The following is a 26236-nucleotide window of genomic DNA, read 5'->3' as shown; positions in this document are numbered from 1 at the left end:
TTTTCTAGAAATATAAACGCATTTAGGTGCCTCTCCAAGTGCACTTGGAGAGGCCTATGTCCAGCAGTGGACTGCGATAGGCTGATGATGATGATAATAAACGCATTTACTATATTACGTCTATGTGCTTTCTCTCAACAAGGCCTGCTTTTCTTCCTCTTTCTGTTCAGCCACCTTTTTCAAAAATCTTATTTCCCTTTCTATTTCACGGTTTTGCCTCATGAGACTTTTCATATTGGCTTTTAAATTATGCGCTCTTCCACAATCCATCCTTTTTTATCAGCAGTCAGGGAAAGGAGACGTTTCAAATATCAGATATGTGCACGCACATGAATTGCTGAAATGCGTACTTTTAAAAAAATAACAGTAAAGCATCAATTTGACAATAACATTAAAGAAAACCGGCCAAGTGCGAGTCGGACTCGTGCACGAAGGGTTCCGTAAATTACAGTTAAATCAACCTATCTCAAAAACTATAAGAGATACTTTGATCAAACCAAAAATCGTTGAAAGAGTTAATTAGCATGCATCACCTCTATTTTTTTTAGAATTTTATACCCCGTAGTTATAAAAATAGAGGGGGGGGGACATACTTTTTACGACTTTGAGAGCTGATATCTCAAAAACCGTTCACTTTAAGAAAAATGTTTTTTAGAAAACTTTATATCATTTTAAAAGACCTTTCCATTGATACCCCACACGGGTATGTACATCGAAAAAAAAAATTTCATCCCTCAGTTACATGTATGGGGGGCCCCACCCCCAATTCTTTTTTTTACTATTTAGTGTCATATTTTTGTAGCGGTTCATACAACACATATTCCCATCAAATTTCATCACTGTAGTACTTATAGTTTCCGAGTAAATCGGCTGTGACAGACGGACAGACGGACAGACGGACAGACGGACATGACGAAACTATAAGGGTTCCGTTTTTGCCATTTTGGCTACGGAACCCTAAAAAGACGAACAGCCGCGAGGCTGATGCCGCGTGCCCGAGGCCTATATATGTTCTGTGTCCGAGAGTGACTCTGAAAACGCGAAGTACGGCGCACGCGCTCAGTTGACGTACAGACGCCGCGCCGCTCGCGTGCCGATAGTTGACATTGTACACACTAAATTTCCTAGCTAGTATATAAGTTCTGCATTTGTAATTGTTTTTTTCTGCTTCCACGGTCCTTTTTCCATAAACAAGTGTTGTATGTGCCCATTAAACACAGTTTACTTACCACCAAAACCGTCTTTAAATCAAACTCGATAGTAAGCCCGACTACACTACAAGTTACTGACTCACAGCCCTTTCACACGGCAGTCCAGTTTTTTGCAGGATCCCTTTTTCTGCAGCATCCCGTTTGATCGCAAAAGATATTATATGTTAGTGTTCACACGAGCAAACCGCATGCATGATCCTGCAAAATGCTGATCCCTTCGGTTTTGTCACCGAAAACTGGATCCTTCGTCCAGTAAAAAGCGGGATCCTGTTTAATGACACATATATTTCTATAGCAGTATTCACACGGCTTCCTGCGTGCGGTTTTTTGCTGGACCCTGTTTTTTTGCCTGAAAGTGGAGGGGTGACAGCCCCAATAGACTATTAGCAAAGCATTCACGTTCATTTCGCCTGATCACTAGCGTAGGAATAGTCAAAAAACAGGATTTCACACGGCAGTCCAGTTTTGCGGGACTGGCCTTTTACTATGGATCCTGCAAAACAGAACTACGTGTGAAGACAGTGTCCGTTTTTGCAGGATCCAGTGAAAAGCCGGTCCTGCAAAACTGGACTGCCGTGGCGTGTGAAAGGGCTGTATAGTCACAAATTCGACTATTAAGGCTGATTTACATTGAGTCAGTAACTGACGTCAGTGTAGGCGCCGAAAACTGACGCGTGCTATTTACACGAACTATTATGGCTGATTTACATCGAGTCAGAAACTGACGTCAGTCCACTGACAAGTCAGTGCTGACCCGGCACTGCCATCCGCGTCAGTTTTCGGCGCATACACTGACGCATAGATAATACATATAATACTGGCACTGACGTCAGTTACTGACTCAATGTAAATCAGCCTTACATCTTTAGCTTGCTGCTTATCTGTGGTTTATATATTACCTGTGGTTCATCCCCGTCAGCCTCGGCGACTCGCACAGAGACTCGCACCAAAATGTTTTTCTGAAGTATCCATAATTTTTGAACATTATTTTGAAAGAAAACATTTTATTATTTGATTTTTATCATAATCGTCATGAAACATGTTTAAAGTAGTGGAAAAGACTGTGTTGTGCGTCTTGGTGGTTGCTGCAACCGTATCATGCAGGATACATAAACTGCATCTTTCGGTAAGCTGAAATTTTAATGATTTGTACTGAAAGCATAACACTGTTGCAAACAATTCGAACCATATGGTAATTGAGAAATGTACTATGAATGTCTTTGTTTAGGATTTTTGTAAAAAATATTTGTTCTTGTTTAAACTTGAAGGCTATTTACCTGTTACCTGTTACGTGGGCAACCCAACTCCCCTTGGTAAGACTAGTAGTCAGACTTTCTGGCTTCTGACTACCCTTTATGACTGTCAAGGATATTGAAGTGACGTCTGGGACCTGCAGTTTATCGTGCTTTCCTAAACACAGAAGAACTCGCTGTGACAAGATGGTCACCCATTTGTGGACCAAACTCCTGAAGCTTTGTGTATCTTTATGATTGATTGATCCTCTCGGCTGTGGCTTTGCCACAAGCTCTTTCATACGTAGTTTAGTAATTACAATGTTATAATAATTAATATCGGATGCCTTCCAGATTAAATTGCCAATTGGCAACCACTTAAATGGTAATTCAGTTAAAAATATGGAAATGCTAGACATTCAACATGTACGGTCCAGAATTTAAATGAAAATCTTTTTATTGGCGCCTTCATATTGATAAGCATGTGTGTTTATGACTTAAGGATCACACTATCTCAAATAGAGAATTTGACTATCATTGTCTTATCTTGGTACTGAAATGTGTAAATGTTCATGTTCACTCTTGGTCTAAAGAATATTAACTAACTATAAGTCGGTCTGTACTTGCCTTGCACCCATTCTACAGATATAATTAGTAAATTAGCTTTCTACAGATATAATCTTGTCCTCTAGCATCAAAAACTACGGATGGATAGATTATTGGGAACTGCTGTTTGAAAGTACATTATATATTATTCATTTGTTTTGTTGGTGTTCATGCTCAACAGTGTCACTGAACTGATGTTTTTTTTTTATGAAAGCTGGCAGTAATATAGGTCAGAATAATATATGGGCTACTTTTTATCTGGGTCCGAGGGGTGGTTCCATCAGGAAGTGGTTGAAACCGCTGGCTTGTACAAGAATATTTGTATGAGTTCAAGTTTAGGTCAGGCAAATAACATTACAACTTTTTGTAGTAATATGTACTTTCTAAAGGAGATAACTAAACCATAACTAGACAAGGACCTTGCTCAAATCATAGATTTTGACAGATCAATCGTGTGCAGATTATTAGGTGCATTTCTTTGGCTCTTCTCTTCGGGTACAGTTGAAACCATGGATAACAGCTACTTCATTATGATTGTGATTTTGGAACCAAATAAGTACGTAAATTCACCCAGTTATGGTTGCCATAGTTCCATAAAAAAATTATATTAAATGAGTTACTATGCAAGTTACAATAATTGTTTAGAAGTAGGAAGTTTAAAATCAATATTTTTTAATATGTCACAATCTGATTAAAGCATACATTAATTGGGATAATTAGTTGAAATACATAACTTTAACAAGTTGTTCAATTAACAAATGACCAATTAGCAGTCAACTGATATTTAATAAAAAAATGATTGTAACAGTTTGCTGTGTTTCTGACAGTTGTGGTTAACAAATTTTATATCTCAGAGAATATACTTTGCTGGAGAAAAAAATATTAAAAAGTAAAAGTAGAGTATGCTAAAACTAACAAGACAAAAAAGTCTCATGACATTATAACTAAAATAGTTTTTAAATTTGAATTACTTACAGTAAGTTTACTTGTAAGTGTAAATACAGGCTAAAGTTAGTTAAATAATTTTTAAGGAAGCATCTTACAAATGTAAAGGTGGAGTTATAACTTCGCTTCCATTCTCACTCGCGTCTGTAGCAGCACTAACACTATAGTGGGTGTGTTTACCAATCGCGGGGGGTCGTCCTTGTTGCAATGGTGGATACGACTTCATATTATAAATAAGTTGCGTACCCGTTGCCGCCACCCGCCTCAGATGTCCTGCGGAGGTTTATTCTAATGATTAGTGAACCACGTTTAACTTGACGTCACTCTGATACAGCTCATTACCTACATGTGTTAGGCTTTGTGTGCTGAAATTCCAATACTGGTTCCAAGAAAAGGTATACAACTAATTGTTTCTTGTGGGTTAAGTTAATGATTTTTCCTGTTGTGTCATATATCCCTGCCTTGAGGAAACTAGCTACTGCAATCTTGATATATCCAATATGTCATTTTAATGTACATCAGCTGTTTCACTACAAAGTTTCATCAAAATCCGTTCAGTAGATTTGACGTGAAGTAAAAAAAAAAGAAACTAACATCACACACAACCCAACCTACATTCACACATTTATATTATTTTTTCTAAGCCCAAACTGTCCCACTGCTGGGCAAAAGCCTCCCCTAGTTCCTTTCATAGTTCCCACTAATCAAGGTTGTAGGCGTCCAGATCTTCCCGCCATCTTTTCCGGGGCCTACCTCGTCTGCGTATATATATCTTCACGTATATTATGTAAAGTTTGTATGTAGTTAGTTTATCTATACTAATATTATAAAGCTGAAGAGTTTGTTTGTTTGTTTGTTTGTTTGAACGCGCTAATCTCCGAAACTACTGGTCCGATTTAAAAAATTCTTTCAGTGTTAGATAGCCCATTTATCGAGGAAGGCTATAGGCTACTTTTTATCCGGGTTCGTGCAGAGGTTCCCACGGGATGCGGATGAAACCGCTGGCAGAAGCTAGTTTATAATATAGTGTGATTGTCATACTACTTATTGGCTTCTTGAGTTGTATTTAGTAAGTATTGTTCAGCGCTTGTAGCGCTTCACTGACATACTACTTGTATGGATTACATATTTCTGTGGCCTTGATTTACGGCTTTACAAATTATTTGAAATATCCTTTCTTAGCTTTCTGAAGAAAAAACAGAATTCTAAATTCTAGTGTGTATGTACATATGTATGGTAATGGGAGAGATCAATAGTTGGCTAATAACATCGTGGTGGAATCGCACCCTTGTTCATTAATTGGTTTATTTGACGTTACGGGACTCGCTTATAACGAATATTTATATGTATAACGTATACCAATCACAAATCAAACATATTGTATACGTCAAAGTCAAAAACGTTTATTGAAAGTAGGCTAGTTTTTAGCACTTTTTCACGTCAAATTAACAAAAGGACAGCACCCCAAAACGCCCCCCTTTCACAACTTTCTAGTGTTATGGCTGGGAAGAAGAAGTGGTGTTCTGATAACAAGCTTTATATATACATATAAATTCAGCATCAATCAGTGCTTATCGTTTTAGTTACAATTTATGGTGAGTTGCAGATTGTAGCAATTAACTATAACGTTAACCGATCCATTTCCAATTGTCGAATCGCCGACTCGACCAATGGGCGGCAAGAATACGGCTGGTTTTGGTTTAAGGCTCCAGCAGACCGGATGCGTATGCGTAGACGTAAGCGTAGACGTGCGCGTAGACGTGCACGTACCATGAGTTGTAATGTATGGAAATGTATGAGACAGGCCACACCGCTTGCGTAACGACGCGCACGTCTACGTTACGCAAGCGGTGTGGCCTGTCTCATACATTTCCATACATTACAACTCATGGTTACGCCGTAACTACGCGCGTGACTACGACGTGGTTACGCATACGCATCCGGTCTGCTCGAGCCTTTAGTGTGCCTTCACATTACGTCGCAAGCAGTGCGGCAGCAGCGCGGCAGCAGCGCGGATGCCTTCTCATTACAAATACAGTCGCGCGACTTAGGGTGGCCAGTTCATGTCTACAGTGGACTCCAAATGGGAAACATCACTGTTGCCGCGAGCTTTTACCTGTAATATAACGTTACAGATTCGAACATTCGAAGACAATAGAGCGTCAAATTGCGCACTTTTATATTACATTACAGGTGAATGCCCGCAGTGAGCTAATGCGATGTTTTTCATCCATTCGTATAAAAAATGTCGTATGTACCTGCTGCACTTTTCTCTGGCCCGGTTTTATTACTGAAATTTGAAATAAACAATTCACATAATTCATTCCAGTTTTTCTTTTTTATGGTCCTGTTAGTGTAATCATCAGTCCTCGAATCCCACAAAGCTGGACTTGTTTGAATTTGCATGATAAATTGCTTCGTGTCAAATTCGCTCATTGTGAAAACGTACGATTGCAACACTGGCTCGAAGCCGACTGACAGCACGCGGCTGCCGCGCTGCCGTCCAGTATGGACAATCACGTGTCGCGCAGCTGTCGCGCGGCTGTAGCGCCACTCTGTTTAGTATGGAATTTAGCCGCTTGTGAACCGCGCGTCTGTCGCGCTGCTATAGCCGCGCTGCTGTCGCACTACCTGCGACGTAATGTGAAGGCACACTCCCTCTTATTATAAAACGCGGTATCAAATAAGTATCGGCTTTTGTACTATCTTTAATCCAGCTTTAAGTACGACCTTGAAAAAACGTTATTACAAAACGCAGTTTATCGCAAGTCCTATTACTATCTGTAGTACAAAAGATAAACCATCGAGCCCCCTAGTTTAACTGCAGTACTTAGTCGACAAACGTCAAATTCCGACATTATTTACTTTTGAGGTTATTTGTTTTGTGATGAAAAAAACGAAAGTGGATATAAATATGTGTGACTAGCTTCCGCCAGCGGCTTCGCCCGCGTGGTGTGTTGATAAAAAGTAGCCTATGTGTTAATCCAGGGTATCACCTATCTACATACCAAATTTCAATCAAATCGGTCCAGCCGTTTTTGCGTGATTGAATAACAAACATACATCCATACATTCTCACAAACTTTCACATTTATAATATAAGTAGGATTTGGAATACTTGGATGTGTTAGAATACTATTGAGAGTGTTCGGAGACCCAACAGAGTGCGTCGTCGAGAAAATGTCTTCAAATTACCTGACGACAATTTTCGATATAAATATCGATTTACGTTTTTCGAAATAATACGAACAAGATTCGGATCAAGATTGTGTGATTGTGTTTCCAACATGTATCAGTGCGTTTGACTGTAGAAATAGACATCGGAATAAAAGATAGTTTTCTACTTTTATGTTGTTTCCTTTTTTTTGGTAATTTAATGCACGCGATATACTGTGTACTTATAAGTTATTGTGCATTTAATTTTGAAGAGGTTCTAATGAGATGCACAACGTCTTATTTAATCATTTAAATCGGGATGAAAGTAATCCAAGTTATTCCTAACCTAAAAACAAAACATAACAAACTGACGTTCCGTTATACGCGCAAACTCGATAGTTGTTTAAAAGAGAATAATTGGATCGTGTATATCGTTAAAAGATACTAGAAATATAAAATTACCTTTAAATAATAAAACGTAATATTTTCAACCGCATAGATATTTGTTTTATTATCATAGTTATTTATTTTTCATCAAAATGCACTTAATAAAGTAATGTAAAAAGGAACGGCGCATAGAATTCGGAACGATTGAACGAATGATTTAAATATTTGTTGCTTATAATCTGTGGATATTATTTGAACCACAGACAAATCGAAGTACCAAACAGTCTTCTCTTAGTCTACGTTTTGTAATAAGGATGTAGAGACTATCGTAAGTACCGTAACAAACCAAGACGTCTCCAGTCTGGTTTAAACCACTACTTGCGGCAGTTTTTATAATAAGAGGGACTAATGCCCGTTTTCACCAACAAACACCTAAATTTAGGGAGCATTTGCGGAACACTTAATTAGAATTTCATTTTCACCAAAGCTTAGGTGTCCGTTATAACCTTAAAATTTCACTAAAACTTGGGGGCCCGATTGATGCCTGCTTAAACGACCCCTATCATTATCATGACAGAATAAAAACATATTTCGAATCGTTTCTAGCGATGGATAGTGAATAAACGAATGTTTTTAGAAAGTTTAGAAGCTGTGGAGTTTGTGGATATGTTAAATAATAATTATTAGAAGACCACGTATCTAACGTGTAAGAGCAGATGACTGAGAAATACGACGATCATGACTTTTTTATAAGATACTAGCTTTCGCCGCCTAAAACCTTCTCCCGGGTCTAAGTTACCTCCCCTCTCATTTTCAATCAAATCGGTCAAGCCGTTTTCATGTTATGTCGTGACAACGGAAACCGGGTTTCATTTTTATACATATAGATAAGTTATCAGTTGCTATCAATGCACTTGCTAGGTCGTGATGTCGTTGAATTATTCAAAAATAGGAAGTCCTCCATGTCCATACACAGTCCAAATACACAGACCATAACAGATGCAAATCTGGTAATCACTGATATAGTTTCGCGGTGGCCGGGACATGATTCAACTATATACCAAAACAGCAGAGACCAATAATTCTAAAATGGTGAACATGGAAGAGCCTATCTCCTGGGTGATAGTGGATACCCTCTGAAGGTAAGAAGTAGGCTAACATTGAACACTAGCTTCTGCCAGTGGTTTCACCCGCATCCCTTGGGAACTACTTCCCGCACCGGGATAAAAAGTAGCCTATAGCCTTCCTCGATAAATGGGCTATCTAACACTGAAAGAAATTTTCAAATCGGATCAGTAGTTCCCGAGATTAGCGCGTTCAAACAAACAAACAAACTCTTCAGCTTTATAATATTAGTATAGATAATAAATTATGTAAATTAAAACAAAGATAGTTAACAAATGTTTTAATAATATTCCTCATGTGATGTACCAAACATTATCATCATCCTCCTGCCCCATCTTAATTTGGGGTCGGCGCAGCATGTTTTTACACGTCTTTCCAATTTCTCGCACCACCTGAAACGAAATAAATATTATCCGTCTTACCACAAAAACTTTTTAACGTCAGTTTAAGACTTGTCTAAAAAAATGTCACATTATGACGTTGACATAAGGTTCATTTTGGAGACACATTTTTTTTAGACAAGTGTAAAACAGTTGTTAAAGTTTTTGTAGTAAGGCCATTTAAATTTATAATTTTAACTCCATACTTATATCCATCAACTCATGGAAAACAAAAATACAATGAAACCACATTAAAACAAGGAACACAGTTGAACGGCAATATCTTAACACACTATATTATTCCACACAGATATTATTCACATTTACCTGAAAACGTTTCCTGTCGCATTAAAACTATTTGAGACTGGATCCAAGCTTTGTTTTTGGCTCCGTTCGTGGTCCCATTCGTTTTTTGTTTAATATTGTGTCTCTATGAGACGTCAGCAATTTCACTAGCTTGTCTTTTTCTTCTGTAAGAAAGGTTTGTCCTCGTTTTCTCTTCTCTGCCAAAATAAACTTATCTTTTCAACAATAATAAACCCAAAATTAACCTCACTCAATGTACACATATACACATCAGTCAATTTGACAAACGCGCGAAGGACATAGGTAAAAATTCACCTATAGAAAACCTCTTTACTGTTTTATTGCATAAAACAAAGCGTAAAGTAGTTAAAAGTTAAATTAAAATAACATCACAAGATAATTTTTCACAGGCTTTAGTAATATATACTCGATTGACGTTTATTTCTTAAGAAGTACTGAAAAATCATTTTATCGATAAAATATCGACTTTTCTTTATCGTTTGTAGAACTAGTAATCTGTCACTTACTTAAGGGATCCATGTACAAGTGTGGTGAAAATGAATTTAGGTAGGTGTCAAATTGGGTGGGCCCTTATTGTAAGTAGCATTTAGATAGGGAAACGGTAAGAGATTGTTGGTGAAAACGGGCATTAGTCATACATATAAACTCTTTTGCAAAAAAGCGGGCACCTATGCGAAATCTTGGTTTTATGGACTTAAGGTGTGTTACAAATGGTTTTAATGATTGGAATATGTTACTAGCATCAAAAGGGATAGCCAAGCATGCGTAAGAGTGTATTCTGAATTTGAATTTCGGAGAATTGCTAAGAAAGTTTTAAAACCTTGTTTTAGACAAATTCTTAGCAGAAAGTTTGTTGTTGTTTCGAAAACTTATTGATGTGATTTTCAGAAAACTGATTTTGCAGTTTTCAGAAAACTGATTTTGCAGTTTTAATAAGTGATTGTTATACCCTTCCGTTTCATCAAAACATTTTTGAAAAACTATGCAGCACATTTGGTAAAACTTTACTAAACGCCCGTACCAAATGGTCCATACTGATGATTGATGGCAATGTTACGAGTTTCGATATTTTTGAGTTTGTTTTTTAACTGTTTTACTGTTTTGATATGGTACTCGAGTGTTTTAAAATATCCCTTTCTTTTCATTAAACATGATTTAGAGGTGTATCAGTACTTTGGGCTGCGACAAAACCAATTTTAAGTTGGGAGTACCCATCACAACTCGTCTCCTATCAGACTTTGACATTTTGAAAAAATCTTTACAGAATGCAAAATACAGAAATTATCGCATAGACTATGAACACGAGACTTTTAGGTTTCATAATCACAATTCTTATCCAAGGTCGACTCTTGGGAAACTCCGGAACTTCTATGAGTCTGAGCATTCAAATAGCGGGTTTTCATTCCACCTACATTTTATTAAATAAACCTGTCTGCACTGAGGTTTTCTGGTATTTACAGCACTGTCCAGCCTAAATCATAACAATATTGGGCTACCTGATAATTTCTGAAGAAACATACCTATGACCAATAGTTTTGAATGTATGAGTCCCTTTCAGCAAAATGATCGTTTAATGAATCGACAACTATGGAGTTAACGAGAGCTTCTACGAGGCAATAATTTAACTTTTTGAATAGCTTTAACCCTACTCATTATTTTTCATATTGTTATTTTTGCATTTGTGACCAAATTTGGTATTTTTTAAATGTCAAAGTCTAATAGGAGACGAGTTGTGATCGGTACTCCAAACTTAAAATTGGATTTGTCGCAGCCCAAAGTACTGATACACCTCTAAATCATGTTTAATGAAAAGAAAGGGATATTTTAAAACACTCGAGTACAATATTAAAACAGTTTACTCAAAAATACCGAAACTCGTAACATTGCTATCAATCATCAGTATGGACCATTTGGTACGGGCGAAAATTTTACCAAATGTGCATAGTTTTTCAAAAATTTTGATGTAACAGAAGGGTATAACAATCACTTATTAAAACTGCATTATCAGTTTTCTGAAAATCACATCAATAAGTTTGAAACAACAACAAACTTTCTGCTAAGAATTGGTCTAAAACAAGGTTTTACCACTTTCTTAGCAATTCTCCGAAATTCAAATTCAGAATACACTCTTACGCATGCTTGGCTACCCCTTTTGATGCTAGTAACATATTCCAATCATGAAAACCATTTGAAACATACCTAAAGTCCATAAAACCAAGATTTCGCATAGGTGCCCGTTTTTTTGCAAAAGAGTGTAGTTATATGGTGAAGGTAATTGGGGCTCATTATTTATAAGAAAATAAACGAAGTTCTAATTTGTTTTATAAATATTCTAATTTTCTTATAATGCTCTATTGGCTGTCTCTTGCTAATTACTATTTTGTTTACACTGGAAGCCGGTCCCTGCGTAGTTGGGAAAAGGCTAGGCAGATGTTATGTTATGTGTAAAAATATTTGCTAGGTATCCTTATGCTGGCTGTAGAGTTTTTAGTGCATAGTATGACCTGAAATTACCATCTTTTATCATCTCAAGCGAATTATTAATACTACTCTATGACTGCCTGCAAATATTTTAAGTGTACCTATCATTTTCATGAATAGCTCAACGAATATCCATTATTATGTAGAATATGAAAAGGAAACTCATTCTTTTCCTTGTTTGGTGCGTGAATCCCCTTTATATCGGGTGTGTCGTTCACAATCACATTAAATTCTATCACATATACTTTATGATATTCTATGGCGAATTGTAAAAAAAATAACCTAATCCATTCAGTGGTTTAGCCACAGGAGTCATTTTTCGTTTTTATAATTTACAACATCATGTATAAAGCAGAGATAAAGTTAGGAGTATCGAATGTTTTGATCAGTTGACAGCTGTCAGTTTTCAAGGGAGAATTTCAGTTGTTTGTAATGACTGACTTTTATATGTGTTCTAATTTTCTCACATTTTTATTCTATTTAATTTGTTTGAAAAATTCATTTTTTTATTTTTACGTATTTTTCTTTTTTCTTTGTGTTAATGGACATATATTAACCAGTATATTAACGCATTTCGTTTAATGTGATTATGAACGACACACCCGATATAGTCTTTTTTTTAGTTCCGTACCTAAAAACTAGTCCGTACTTAAGTCGGACTCGCGACAAAAAAGGGTTCCACATAGTTCTCGGAAAAACATTTTGAACCCAAGCTTGCGCATGTGTTCCATACTATCGCGGTTCTTCGGGTGCTGCTTGGTTGCGGGCGTACATCGAAATCGAAAAATGTCTCTTTTGGGCACGGAACCCTGAAAATCCGTAAAAGAATCTTTTGAATTCCCTGTTTGCTTGAGCGGCTATTTTAACTTGAGTTGGCTTTTACTGCTGTTATAAAATACTTTATTTTTATGGTAAACTTTAGTAATGTTCTTAAATTCTTGCCTCGCGAATTTGATATAATATTACGTGGTTCTGTTGTCTATTTTTGTTGCTTGATGAAGGGTATGGGACAACTATCCTAAGAATGATAATACAATTAGGGTTATGCTAGTGCAGGAATATAAAAAATAAAGGTACACTTCCATGAAAGCATTTCTCTATGAAATATTTCTAATTTACTTGTTATAACTTACTTATTAATTTTACTGCATTAAATTAATCGTTGCTGTAGCGTCGAGCGTTTTATCTCTTGTGATGTGACGTAGTTAAGGATTTTGTGTCGAGGATTTGTCTTTTTTTTACCAATTGTGCTCGCCAAAGCTTGTTGTGACAATGATTGACAATTGTGATTAACAATGATCGGACCATTATGAGTCTTGCTTTTATTTAAGATTTTGTATCCAATTACACGTTATACAATTAATTTTTGAAAGTATGTCGTGGTGGCTTAGTGGGCAAAGAATCAACCTCTCAAGTATGAGGGCGCTGGTTCGATTCCGGGTCAGGCAAGTACCGATGCAACATTTCTAAGTTTGTATGTACTTTCAAAGTATATCTTGGACACCAATGACTGTGTTTCCTTGAAAATCCTTGGTAGTCGTTACGGGTAGTCAGAAGCCAGTAATTCTGATACTAGCTATTGGTTTGCCTGGGTTACTGGGTTGAAGAGTTCAGATAGGACAGTCGCTCTTTGTAAAGCACTGGTACTCCGCTACAACCGGTTAGACTGGAAGCCGAACCCAATATTGTTGGGGAAAAGGCTCGGTTGATGGATATTAATTTTCGAAAATATAAGAGAGGATTATCTTACTCTCTATTGTTTAATTTGATGATTCCAATGATGTTTTTATGTCGTGGTGGCGACCCCTAAACCCTTTATTACCCTAAACCACCTAACGAGCTAGTCGAGCCTGACCGAGGTTTTTTGGATTATTAAAAAAAAACAATTTTTTTTTCGTTTATCGATATATGGCGCCGATCTTTGATGGCTCACTCACTAGTGAGTCACTACTCTCTAGTGAGATTCCAATGATTTCGAAAATGTTTGCTGCACTGTTACAGGACGATGAACGTCGTTACGTGGACCTCACGACCTTCGGGTTCTTCAAGGGCGGTATTCTCGACGTGAAGATGGTGAACTTTATGATGCCGTCGGGACCTGTCTACGGAGAGGTGAGATTTACACTTTACTTCCCTTTAAAATATGGCTCCTGTTTAAGACGAAGAAAAAACATGATTCGATTTCGAATTGCTGGGGTAAATAATCTTAGTGCAAATATAAGCCACAACTTGTGAAAATTTTTGGTTGGCTAGTCGTTTGTAATAGTTTATTTTGTGACTTTACATTTACATTACAAAAAGTCGCAGTGGGCGAGTGGCCTAAGAAATTCTGAAGTGGAGAACACCTGAAGTAATTATGTCTGAATCGATCCAGCCTTCGATTCTTCGACCTAATAGTGGTGAGGCCGTAACATACAAGAACCGAAAATTAACATAAATAAACAATAACTGACCTCGGTGCCAAGATGTTCAATAATGCAATGATGCAGACGAAACTAACCGAATAAACACTTACCTTATAAAAGTTTCGTTTTACCGGCAAACTATTTATAGTTTGAAAGAAGAAGGAGAGAAAAATCATTTATTGACGTTAAAATAAAAAAATAGATAAGTAAAGGTTCTGACAAATAGGCTCCAGTTCAGCATTGCCAGACAAATTAGTTTTCAAATGGGCCTACGAGGAGTTGCACGGCTTGTGCCACAAAAGTTCAAAAGTTATTTTCGATCAGACCTCTGCAGATGCTGAAACGTTGTATTAGTTCTTAAAATAGTTGAAATGAACCGGCGAGGAACACCATGGGTACTTAAACTACACACACATGGGTCTATTTACTTAAAGAAGAAATAAATATGTATTTCCATTGTTAATTCCAAAGTTTCCGTACATTTTTATAGCACTGCTAAACAAAGTGAGACTTTCAGAGTGTTGTTGGAATATGACCGCAAACAGGCAACACAGGCAGAATATAGAAAGAAAACAAATTTTAATGTTTCTTGACGTTGCTCTCTCTATCTCTCTCTCACTCTCTCTCTCTCACTCTCTCTCTCCGGCTCCATGTGTGACAAATTTTCTGTTTATTTTTCTTTGTATTTTATTAGTCAACCAGTTCTGTTAATCTAATGCTTTATTTCATTACAAATGTGTTGTGTTTTACCGTTCCTAAGTTAGAAAACGCCTACCCTAATACGATACGATTGTATTCACGTGTATTCACTTATAATACCACAAGAGCTTCAAAATTATCGGGTATTTTCCGATAGGTAGGTCCGATAGGTAGGCAACGGCGGATCCAGGGGGTAGGTCACAAGGTCATGACCCCCCCCTGGGCCAGGTCCAGGACCTAGGTGGACCACTAATTGAAATGGTTAAACACGATGTTTTATGTTTTTATTCCGAGTGAATACCTAGGTAGATAGATAGATAGAGGTAGAGTAGTTTTGCTGAAGAATTCGTGCTCGCAGCGCTCGCTCACTATTCTTTATTTACTTTTTATCCGTACCCAAAAGGAGGAAACGGGACCATGTTACAAAGAATCCGCTGTTCGGGTTGTCTACATGCTGTAGAACTCTCATGAACCCTCAGAAAATGTTTTTACTGTTGCCGCAATAAAAAAATACAAATTACGCGCCCTTTTCTACGTATTTTACGTTTACTTGTTATATAGCAAGAAAGTGCTTTCATCTTGTTAACGCGAGTGCCAAAATTCTGTTAATTTGCCTACGAATTCATCGCTACAAGACGTTGTGTCGCCACAATTACACAATTTTTGTAAACCATTTAATGAATCTAATAATACATAGTTTAAACAAGAATACCTGTGCCTCATTCAAGAATACTTACTCACATCTACTTTTAGTCCTCGAACTGAATAAAAATTTTCGCGCTCGCTTCGCTCGCGCTTTTTTGAATTTCCCTTATGTAGGTATACCTTAGTGCATAACCTGGATAAAAATTTTTGCGCTCGCTTCGCTCGCGCTTTTTTCTTTATCACATGTATCTAAATCTCTGTACTATAAATACAAGAAATTGCGCTCACTCTGCTCGGGCCATTTTCTACATGAAAACACTTAACTTTCGTAAAAATTTCGCGCTCGCTGCGCTCGCGCTTTTTATATTTATACTATATCTCCTTTTTTATTATAACAAATATACGCTATTGCATATAAAAGCAAATGTCGTCAACTTTAGCTTTATAATTAATATTTATAAATCAATAATTAATATTTTTTGTGACTTGATCACGACTGTGTGACCCCCCCCTGGCACCGAAGCTGGATCCGCCCTTGTAGGTAGGAAGCGCGAGTGATTTTTCCTGAAAAACTTGACGACTTTATTTGTTTGCAGGGAACCTTGAGGGAAATGCCAGATAATTATGAAGCTCGTGTGGTATTCGGGAGATTATTTTTCCGTCCCAAATGTCGGCCACAACCTGTCAGTTTGACGTAGCAACGACCAGAGAAAATATTCAAAAAATTTTCAGTATAATACCATGTAGGTTGTACCACGTGACGTCGAATGGTGCAATTCTATTGGTCGATATTTGGGTCGGAAAAATAATCTATGGAGTTCACATCAATGAATACGTGTGTGGTTTCACCTATATAAACAATACTGATTACACATACCTTCATATTATGTTAGTACAATAGAAAACAAATAGTCTATTTACAGTGGCCATCAGTGACGTCATATATGTACTGTATTTGCTTTACCATGAACAATGCCCAGTAAGTAGGGTATACCTAGTATCAAATGACGGTTATCCATCCATTAGTTGAACATCAAAGCAATTCTACTGTGTTATGTATTAACCTTAATTAGGATCCCGATTTTTCAAACTTCTGCCTCCGCGTTGTTTTTTTTACCGAATTCAAGAAAAGGTTACAACCGCCAAAAAATGTAATGCATAAAATATAAAACTTAAAAAAAAAGGATTCACCAAACACTGAAAGGGACTGAATATTAAAAAAAAAACAGCTTTGTAATATTACTAGCCGTTTTACCGCGGTTTCATCCGCGTTCCTGGGGACTACTGCCCGTACCAAAATAAAATGTAGCCTGTTTCTCGTTAAGAGTGTAGCTGTCCAACATTTATATATTTTTTTTAATCGGTCCAGTACTTTTTGAGTTTATCCATTACAAAAAAAAAACCTTTTTATAATGTTAGTAGGTATACATTATCAAAATTATTATTTTTTACAGTACGGTTTCACGTTGGACCGCACGATAAACGCAGCTATCAGCCCGTACCTCGCCCAGTCCAACTCAGCAACATGCTTCCTCAAGGAGAGCGATAACAGTATATTATCACCTCAGCATCCAGCCATTGTGTTCTTAAAGATGGACTTTAAGAATCTCAGGTGAAAATCTTTTTTAAGTCTAAAACACAAAGTTTTTGCAGCCTTTCCTCAAATACATTAAGGTCGGCTTCCAGTGTAACTACGCAGCTCCTTTAAATGTTATCGGAACCTACCTGAATTCTTTACCGTTCAAATGATGGCCTCACACGCACATTTTAAAGGGTCTTCGAACCACGTAGGGAATCTTTATAACAACCTTCCACGAAGTATACATATACCGCGACGCTCATTGTAATGTATTGATTTTTTATCGTAAACGGACTTACTGCCAATTTTAAATCCCTCACTTCAAAAACAGGACTTCCATGAGAACTACTGAACTACCAACCCCCGTTTAACATTTTACAAAGACTTTCGTTGTCACGGTCTTTTTTTTTAGAACTTTTAAAGAGAAAAAAATCTGTAACACATCATTTTTGCGAAATTTTTACGCAGCTCACGCAGCAGAAGCTTTTAATAGAACAAAAAATCCCCCGATAATTACTGGTCCACTACTATTAATCTTATCGTGATGATATTTAGCCTTCCTCGCTAAATGGGTTATCTAACACTGAAAGAATTTTCCAAACCGGACCAGTAATTCCTGTGATTAGCGCGTTCAAACAAACAAACAAACAAACTCTTCAGTTTTGTAATATTAGTATTGATTTTGTTCGTCTGTTTCAGATTAAATGTGACCTGTAAAGCCAAAGTGCTGCATCTTTATCAGAATAAATCTGTCATCCCAGATAGTGAGTATATTTTATTCTAGCTGTTTTGGACCCTTTAGCTAGGGCATTAACAAACAATCAATATTTTTCCTCATTTTTCTTCCTCTTATTATATTAAGATAGATTGCTACAGTTATCTTAATTTAGCTATCATCACCATGATTCTGCCCCTATCCCTATTCCTTATTTGTGGGCGGCGCAGCAAGTCTTCTTACTTGTTAGCCTGGCGTCATTTCACAAGCACATCTTTTTTCACACAATCCTTCTACAGTTCCATTGTTTCTTATCTGCCATCGATTGTCTTCTTTATCTAATGGCTCAAAGAACCCGTCTTGTTAGTTCACTTGTAACTGATCGATCTGGTCATAAACACCGTACCTGTTTGACCTAGATGAAGCCGCCTGGCCTACCTGCCTTATGGCACCTCCCCTCATCTCTCCTCACTCCGCGGAACACACTATAATCATCTGAACCTTTCAAGCATTTTGACATATTTGATAAGCGAACGTTAATGTGCTTCTATTTAATTAGTGTTAAATTATACATATCTTTACAGTGATACCGACTGAAGAAAAGTGTTCGTATACAGTCCTACCGATTACAAAGGAAACGAGGAACGGATTCGACTATTATAACACTAGCGTGAGTTGTTGTAACGTATTATAAGGTCCATACCGTGCATTATCATATGAGGTTCAGGAGTATGAAACGAAATCACATTTAAAATTATTGAAATGATCCCGATAGCGGTTCACAAATAGTGCACTTTATTTCAAAAGTGCTATAACTGTTTTTTTTTTTTTTTTTAAATTTCGCTTTTAATTCTTAATACTACTGATTGCTAGGAAAATTGATCGTGAAAATTGGTTGCAAGAAGTATGATTATTTTGAGAAAACTGACATTTATGCTATTATTGAACTCGGGCTTAATTTTATAATATTGTGTTATATTTTCGTTTTTAGTTCGCGCTATACGTTGCCACGGAGAAAGAGGAAGGCCTATACAATCTGTACTTGAACAATTGTCCAAGTTCCGATGTTGGTACAGCACCTGCGGTTAATATGATTGTAAGTTTGTTTTGATTTTGTTACAATGGACATAGTTACTTGTTTCGGAGCCGTAGGGTACAAGGAAATAACAAAAAAACCTTTTGGCTCCTTGACTGCTGACAGTTTACCCAACAAATCATCATCCTCCGAGCCTTTTTCCCAAACTATGTTGGGGTCGGCTGCCAGTCTAACCGGATGTAGCTGAGTACCAGTGCTTTACAAGAAGCGACTGCCCTATCTGACCCCCTCGACCCAGTTACCCGGGCAACCGGATACCCCTTGGTTAGACTGGTGTCGGACTTACTGGCTTCTGACTACCCAACAGTACAGTTTACCCAAAAAAATAGTTGTATATGTCACCGGATAATAACAAGGACGGTGAGTTTATAAATTGCCTAGGAATATTATAAACTTTCGTAGGATTCTAAAAGAGAGACAAATTGTATTATTTTACGCCCATATTTTCGTAAATTGACAAACTTAAGTAACTCCGCGTAAAATAATAAGTAAGCAATAACCAAACGCCATGTGCGATCTATTTGATGAGATATTGATTTTCATTTTTTTTTTCAGGTGGAAATATACGAAAGCAACGACGGTAACTTCCTGTCGGCCGGTGAAATGCCTCTCCCAGTACTGTACAGCATGATGTCTTTGATATTCCTGATGAGTGCAGCGCTGTGGACGTTCATACTGCGAGCGAGTCGCCAGCCGGTCTACCGAATACATATAATCATGTGTGTGCTGGTGTACCTCAAGGCGTTGTCGTTAGCCTTCCATGGAATAAACTACCACTTTATACAGACTAAAGGAGAACACGTGACGGCTTGGGCGATTCTTTACTATATTACGCATTTGTAAGTATCTTTATATATCCTTGCTGTTATTACAAATGCGAAAGTTACTCGGTCTGTTGTTATAGTTCGGCCATTCAGAGAATGCGTTCCTGACACGTCGCGATTGAACTGACGACGTAACTTTGCAATAGCGTTGCAGTTACGATAAAAATATTTTTGCTGGTTGTTTACCGTTTTAACAATTGAGGAGCATTAAAACAACATTATTATATCAATAATCAATGAATGTTATAATTTTGTGCCAAACTGAGTGTCAAATAACTTGGTAAACAATATTTTTCTAAATCTATACTGCGCTATTACAAGGTTATGTCAGCGGTTTATATTTTGTAGTGCTGTGCTAAAAATAACAGGCAAGTATCGTAATCTGTTCTTATACAGTTATAATATAAAATAATACGTTTTGATTTTCTTTTTAAGAATTGGAAAATAATGGACTATAAGACTTAATTATAACGTTTATGAAATATAAAAATAAAACTATGACCAAACCGCATTTTTATACTTAGATTAAAAATGGTAACCCCAAATGGCGTTATGGGCCGCCATTTTGTGACGCTAAAACAGTCGTCCGTTGTCGTTTCGTGCGCATAGACCACGTTTTTCAAGTGTTTTCGATCTGTTTTTATTTGATTACCCGGCTTTTGTTAGACCGAGATATCAGGATTGATTCTGTTATTGATAATAATATAATTATACATGTAGGCGAAGATGATGATGAAGACACCGCCTCCTCAAGCAAATCGGAGTCTGATTAATATTCTGTTCGCACATTCAATTCAATGTACTTGTAACAAAGAATAAATAAAACAATTTTATTATATGAATATTACCTTTTTTTGGTTTCCACTTAAATAACTAAAATATAAAACAAATGATTCCGCCAATTTAAAACGAAAATAATCTTAAAATAATGCGGCGGTTCATTTTGAAGGAACGGTAACGAACTCAGTGTTATGTTGTGCCCATCACTAGTCGTGACTAACTGATAGGTGTCAGGAACGCATTCTCTGAACGGCCGAAGTATAGTAATAGTAGAATTGTCATTTCAAACAAATGAAAATCAAATCTTTCCTCTTTATAATGTAAGTGTAGGTAATGTCACTGGTCAAATTCATAAAATTGATAAAACACAACACACATAGGTAATACAATTTTATGTTTTTTTCGAATTGTAAAATATATGATTGTCGACAGACTAAAGGGAGCCGTGTTGTTCGTGACAATAGTTCTCGTGGGCACTGGCTGGAACTTCATCAAGCACATACTCTCCGACAGAGATAAGAAGCTGTTCATGATTGTTATACCGCTCCAGGTAAATACATCTGCTACCATTACGTTTAACGTGCACTACAGTCCAATTGATTAAAGTTACATTAGAGGAAGTCTGAAAGTAGCGCCAGTTACAGAAAAGATTACAAATGGAAGATTGTCATGGTATGGACGTGTAATGAGGAGGGATGATATGCATGCAACAAAGTGTGTGCTAAGTATGAATATAGATGGATGGAGAGGAAGAGGAAGACCGTAGAAAAGATAAATGGATTGCCTGAAAGATTACATGAATAGGAAGGGAGTGGGTGTCAGTATGACGAGTGACAAAAATGAAAGAAGATGTCATATTGCGCCCACCCCAAATAAAATTGGGAACAGAGCAGGAGGAAGAAGAAAAAGAAGAGTACAATTGATTAAAGTACTAGCTCCAGCCCGCGGCTTCGCCCGCGTGGTGTCTCGATATAGTCTATGTGTTAATCCAGGGTGTCACCTATCGACATACTAAATTTCAACCAAAGCGGTCCAGCCGTTTTTGCGTAAAAGATAACAATCCCTACATCCTCACAAACTTTCGGATTTATCTGGGGGCACGGCAGTGCCCCAGCCAAGTCTCGAGGAAAGCCGGGACGGCCATACCATCCTTTTCTCGGAGCGTTTCGCGGCTATTTTAATATGAGTAGGATAGGATTAGTAGGAAGCAGGATTTCACACACTAACGGCCTATTTTTCAATCATCATGTAACTTCTGTCAGAGGAATACTTTTTTATACAAAATCTGTGAAAAAGTCAAAAATATTGTTCAGATAAAAGTTATCTGGCGATAGAGAAATCGGCCCTCAAAATATTAAAATGTTTCTCATGTTAACAAGATTTTGTTTCTATTTTAGGTTTCTATTTTATTGTCATCATTAAGTTTCCGCTTAGATATTAATTCAGTTGCCAAAAGAAAAACTTGATGCTAGGTTAAAATAAAACGGACCTTATAACTGATATATTAATATGCCACCTTTTACTTATTATGATACTCCTTAATAGCTGCCAACCCATTATAAATGGTACCCACTCTATTATTTTTATTAAACCTATATTCGTTTTACTTAGTCGCCGCGTTAAATACATGCCATTAGAATACATACAAAACATTATATAATACTAGTATATTATATTTAGAAAAAATAAAACACTTCAATTACTACATGGAATTGTAAACTTAATAGTTAGTTAATAATAGAATAATAAGTCAATAAAAGTTAAGATGCAATATGATCCAACAGACAAACTATGTTTATAGTTTTGTTAGATACTTTGTACTTTATATAATATAAAATGTACCTTTTAACGAACAAATAAATAATAAATGAATTGATTTGCAGGTATTAGCAAACGTAGCAGAGATAATACTAGCGGAGAGCGAGGAGGGCGCGGCCGAGCATAACGCGTGGCGAGACATCTTCGTGCTGGTGGAACTGCTGTGCTGCGGCGCCATCATGTTCCCCGTCGTATGGTCAGTCGCAGTAATCGTACGTCCGTCGGGTGTGTCCTACCCAATCACATTCAATTAAATACCTAAATAAATTGGTTAATATGTGTACATTAGCACAAAGAAAACAATAAAATACATAAAAAAAAGATTTTTTCAAACAAAGTAAATGTAATAAAAATGTGCGAAAATTAGAACACCATATAAAAGTCAGTCATTTCAAACAACGGAAATTCAATACTCCTAACTTTATCTCTTTTACTTTACACATGATGTTGTAAATTATAAAAACGAAAAATGACTCCTGTGGCTTAACCACTGAATGGATCAGGTTATTTTTTTACAATTCGCCATAGAATATTATAAACCAAACCAAAAGTATATGTGATAGAATTTAATATGATTAGGTATGACACATTCTATAACGAAATCAGCCAGCTGCGCAGGACATATTATAGTGCACAACCATTTGCGCAGACACAAGTGCACTCTATCCACTTTATCCTTAATTCTCATAGTCCAATGGGACAGCAATCCGACCGGAGAGAGATCAGGCGCAGGACCGACATTAACGTGCTCTCCGATGCACGGGTGTATCAATCACCAACTTTTAGACAACGGCTCATCATCTCCCGAGCCTTTTTCCCAACTATGTTGGAGTCGGCTTTCAGTCTAATCGGGTGTAGCTGATTACCAGTGTTTTTTTTAACCAGTTACCCGGGCAACCCAATACCCCTTGGTTTAGACTGGTGTCAGACTTACTGGCTTCTGACTACCTGTAACGACTGCCAAGGATGTTCAATGACAGCCGGGATCTACAGTTTAACATGCCATACGAAACACAGTCATTGGTGTCCAAGATATACTTAGAAAGTACTTGCCTGACTTGAAGTCGAACCCACGTACTCATACTTGAGAGGTTTTTTACCCACTACGCTACCACGACTTTTTAATGTTATTTATAATTAGAATAAAACTATTATAATATTGTGTTGTAGGTCAATACGGCACCTGCAGGATGCATCAAGCACGGACGGCAAAGCGGCCATTAACCTTCGCAAGCTGAAACTGTTCAGGCACTTCTACGTCATGGTGGTGTGCTACATATACTTCACTAGGATCGTTATTTCTATATTGAATGTAAGTTCTATTCGAATTTGTTTGTCGTGTTACCTTAGGGTTTAAAGCTCTTAGGGTGCATCTGCACGGTGCAAGTAGCTTGCGCATGTTGAGGCACATGCGTAGGTTACCTACATTGAAAAACGTGCGGGTCCAGCGATGAAGCGACGGGAAAGGGAGTTATATTATAACCACAAAGATATGGGCACTTTTTATTTGAATTTCCCGCCGCCAGCCAAAGCATTCACCTTGATTCGTTTGGTTAAATGCCTCAATGATCATAATCATCCTCCGAGCCTTTTCCCAAACTATGTCGGTTTCCAGTCTAACCGGATGCAGCTGTGTACAAATGTTTTACAAAGAGCGACTGCCCTGTCTGACCTCCTCAACCCAGTTACCAAGGGGTGGTTAGACTGGTGTCAGACTTACTGACTTGTGACTACCCGTAACGACTGCCAATGATATAATTTGCTATACTTCAGATAACAGTACCGTTTCAATACGCGTGGATCGACGAGATGTTCCGCGAGGTGGCGACGCTGGTGTTCTTCGTGATGACGGGCTACAAGTTCCGTCCCGCCGCCGCCAACCCCTACTTCACGCCCACACACATTGACGACGTCGAGCCTCAAGTGTAAGTACACAACATACGTATTGCATCCTTCCTCCGAGCCTTGTTCCCAACCATGTTGGGGTCGGCTGCCAGTCTAACCGAATGTAGCTGAGTACCAGTGCTTTACAAGGAACGACTGCCCTATCTGACCTCTTTAACCCAGTTACCCGAGCAACCCAATACCCCTTGGTCAGACTGGTGTCAGACTTACTAGCTGCTGACTACCCGTAACGACTGCCAAGGATGTTCAATGACCTACAGTTTAATGTGCCATCCGAAACACAGTCATTGAAGTGTCTAAGATATACTTAGAAAGTACAACAACATACGTATTTATGTACATTATTATTTTACAGTCGTGAAGGTATCTACTATAGCGTTCGTCAAAATGGCACTCTTGCTTGTGCATCGACGAGATTTTACTTACCAAGCAGTGAGGGTCGAGCACAAGCGTGTTTGAGTGACATTGTCATGAACTTTAGTACGTAGCTTCACAAACGCTTACTAGGGAATATATTTAAACTGTGTTGATACTGAATATATTTGCCCACAGTCTTTCAGACATTGGAGTGCTCGAAGGCGTAACACGGATATCGAATCGAGGCGATAGAAAACGCGAGGACCTACAACCGCTCATGCAGGAAACTAACTATAATTCTGATTAGGCTTTAAGCATACTTTTTTAATCTAGCTATTAGGTTGTAAGCACACTGGGAAGGTCAAACCATACATTCTACTAACATACCCCAGCTCTCTGAAAGGGGTCATCCATTAATTACCTGATGTCTTTCGGAATTAGCAATCCTCTGGTGATAATCCTTTTTTTTCTGAATGGTAAGAGAAGAGAATCTTTTAAGCCTAATGTAATTAATGGAAGATCCCCAAGGCGTCTTGATGCCTGTAATATAAGTGTAAAGGACAATGGGCGATTCCGGTCCAAATGTCCACCACGAACGAGACCTATATGGCCAGATAGCCCGTTAAATATAGAACATTTTTTGTTATGAAAGTTAAAAAAAATATAATGCCAGAAAAAAGTTATAGCAAAATCAAATAAAACATTTTATAGATTTTTTCAATTTAATTTTTTCAATTACTTTTCGTGATGGTCGATTTTCGTACTTTCTGTAACTTCAGATAAAATAGAATTGTTCATTATTCAAGAGAAGACACCACCAGTTACATCGAACTTTCTTAGATCCAGGCACCGCTGAGTATATTCAAGCACTTCTGGCGCCTCAATTGGTTAGTGATTCGTACATCCATTTTTTTTTTAACGACGTCAAAAATCATCAGATGACCCCTCCCGCTGTGGGTTAGCAGCGGAGAGGGAGTGTCAGACTCTTACTGACTAAAAACCGTCGTGTTCCGTCATAGGCCTTTTGTGTACCAGGGCCGCGGTATCTCTTTCGAACAACCCGCAGCTCTTCGAACATCCATCGGGTAAAAAAATGTGGGCTGTTTATATGCAAATGTGTCTTACTCATCTTAGTTTTAGATAAAGTGCGGAAATGGAAGTGGAATAAAATAAAAAATAATAATGATAACATACAAAAACTACCGAAAATTAAGAATACATTTTTGGCTATAACTTTTTTTTGGCATTGTTTTTTTTTTACTTTCTTAGTAAAAGTTACTCTAAATAAAGTGGAGTATTTAATTATATAGGTCTCGTTCGTGGTGGACATTTGGACCAAACTTCATACATTCTTGCCCAATCTCCTTTATCAATATAATCCTCGAATCGAGGAAACTTTTAATTCAATTTTTTCAATAGTTTATTGTCTAAATACACGTGTATTTGTAAAATAGGTAATATAAATGTGTTATTATAAATCGAATAATATAATTGTGATAATTAGACCATGGTACCTTCCCCAAGACAGAAGTTAATGCTAGTCCCTTTCCGATGGCATTTCTG

General features: G+C 37.4%; 1 protein-coding gene across 1 annotated transcript; it reads left to right on the top strand.

Annotated features, from left to right (window-relative positions):
• The first annotated feature begins 2167 nt into the window (after positions 1-2167).
• LOC124645277 (protein GPR107) lies at positions 2168-25343 on the top strand. Its single transcript, XM_047185075.1, has 12 exons — positions 2168-2337; positions 13852-13962; positions 17054-17211; positions 17878-17942; positions 18478-18563; positions 18885-18989; positions 19545-19828; positions 21026-21143; positions 22477-22607; positions 23582-23723; positions 24185-24336; positions 24869-25343. The coding sequence occupies exons 1-12, from the start codon at positions 2251-2253 to the stop codon at positions 24978-24980; spliced, it is 1551 nt and encodes a 516-aa protein (XP_047041031.1). The 5' UTR covers positions 2168-2250; the 3' UTR covers positions 24981-25343.
• Positions 25344-26236: the final 893 nt, after the last annotated feature.

Source organism: Helicoverpa zea, chromosome 31, assembly GCF_022581195.2.
Source record: "Helicoverpa zea isolate HzStark_Cry1AcR chromosome 31, ilHelZeax1.1, whole genome shotgun sequence".
In the NCBI taxonomy this organism is placed as follows: domain Eukaryota; kingdom Metazoa; phylum Arthropoda; class Insecta; order Lepidoptera; family Noctuidae; genus Helicoverpa; species Helicoverpa zea.
The sequence above is the reverse complement of the archived record's forward strand: the minus strand, read 5'-3'. Positions and strand labels throughout refer to the sequence as shown.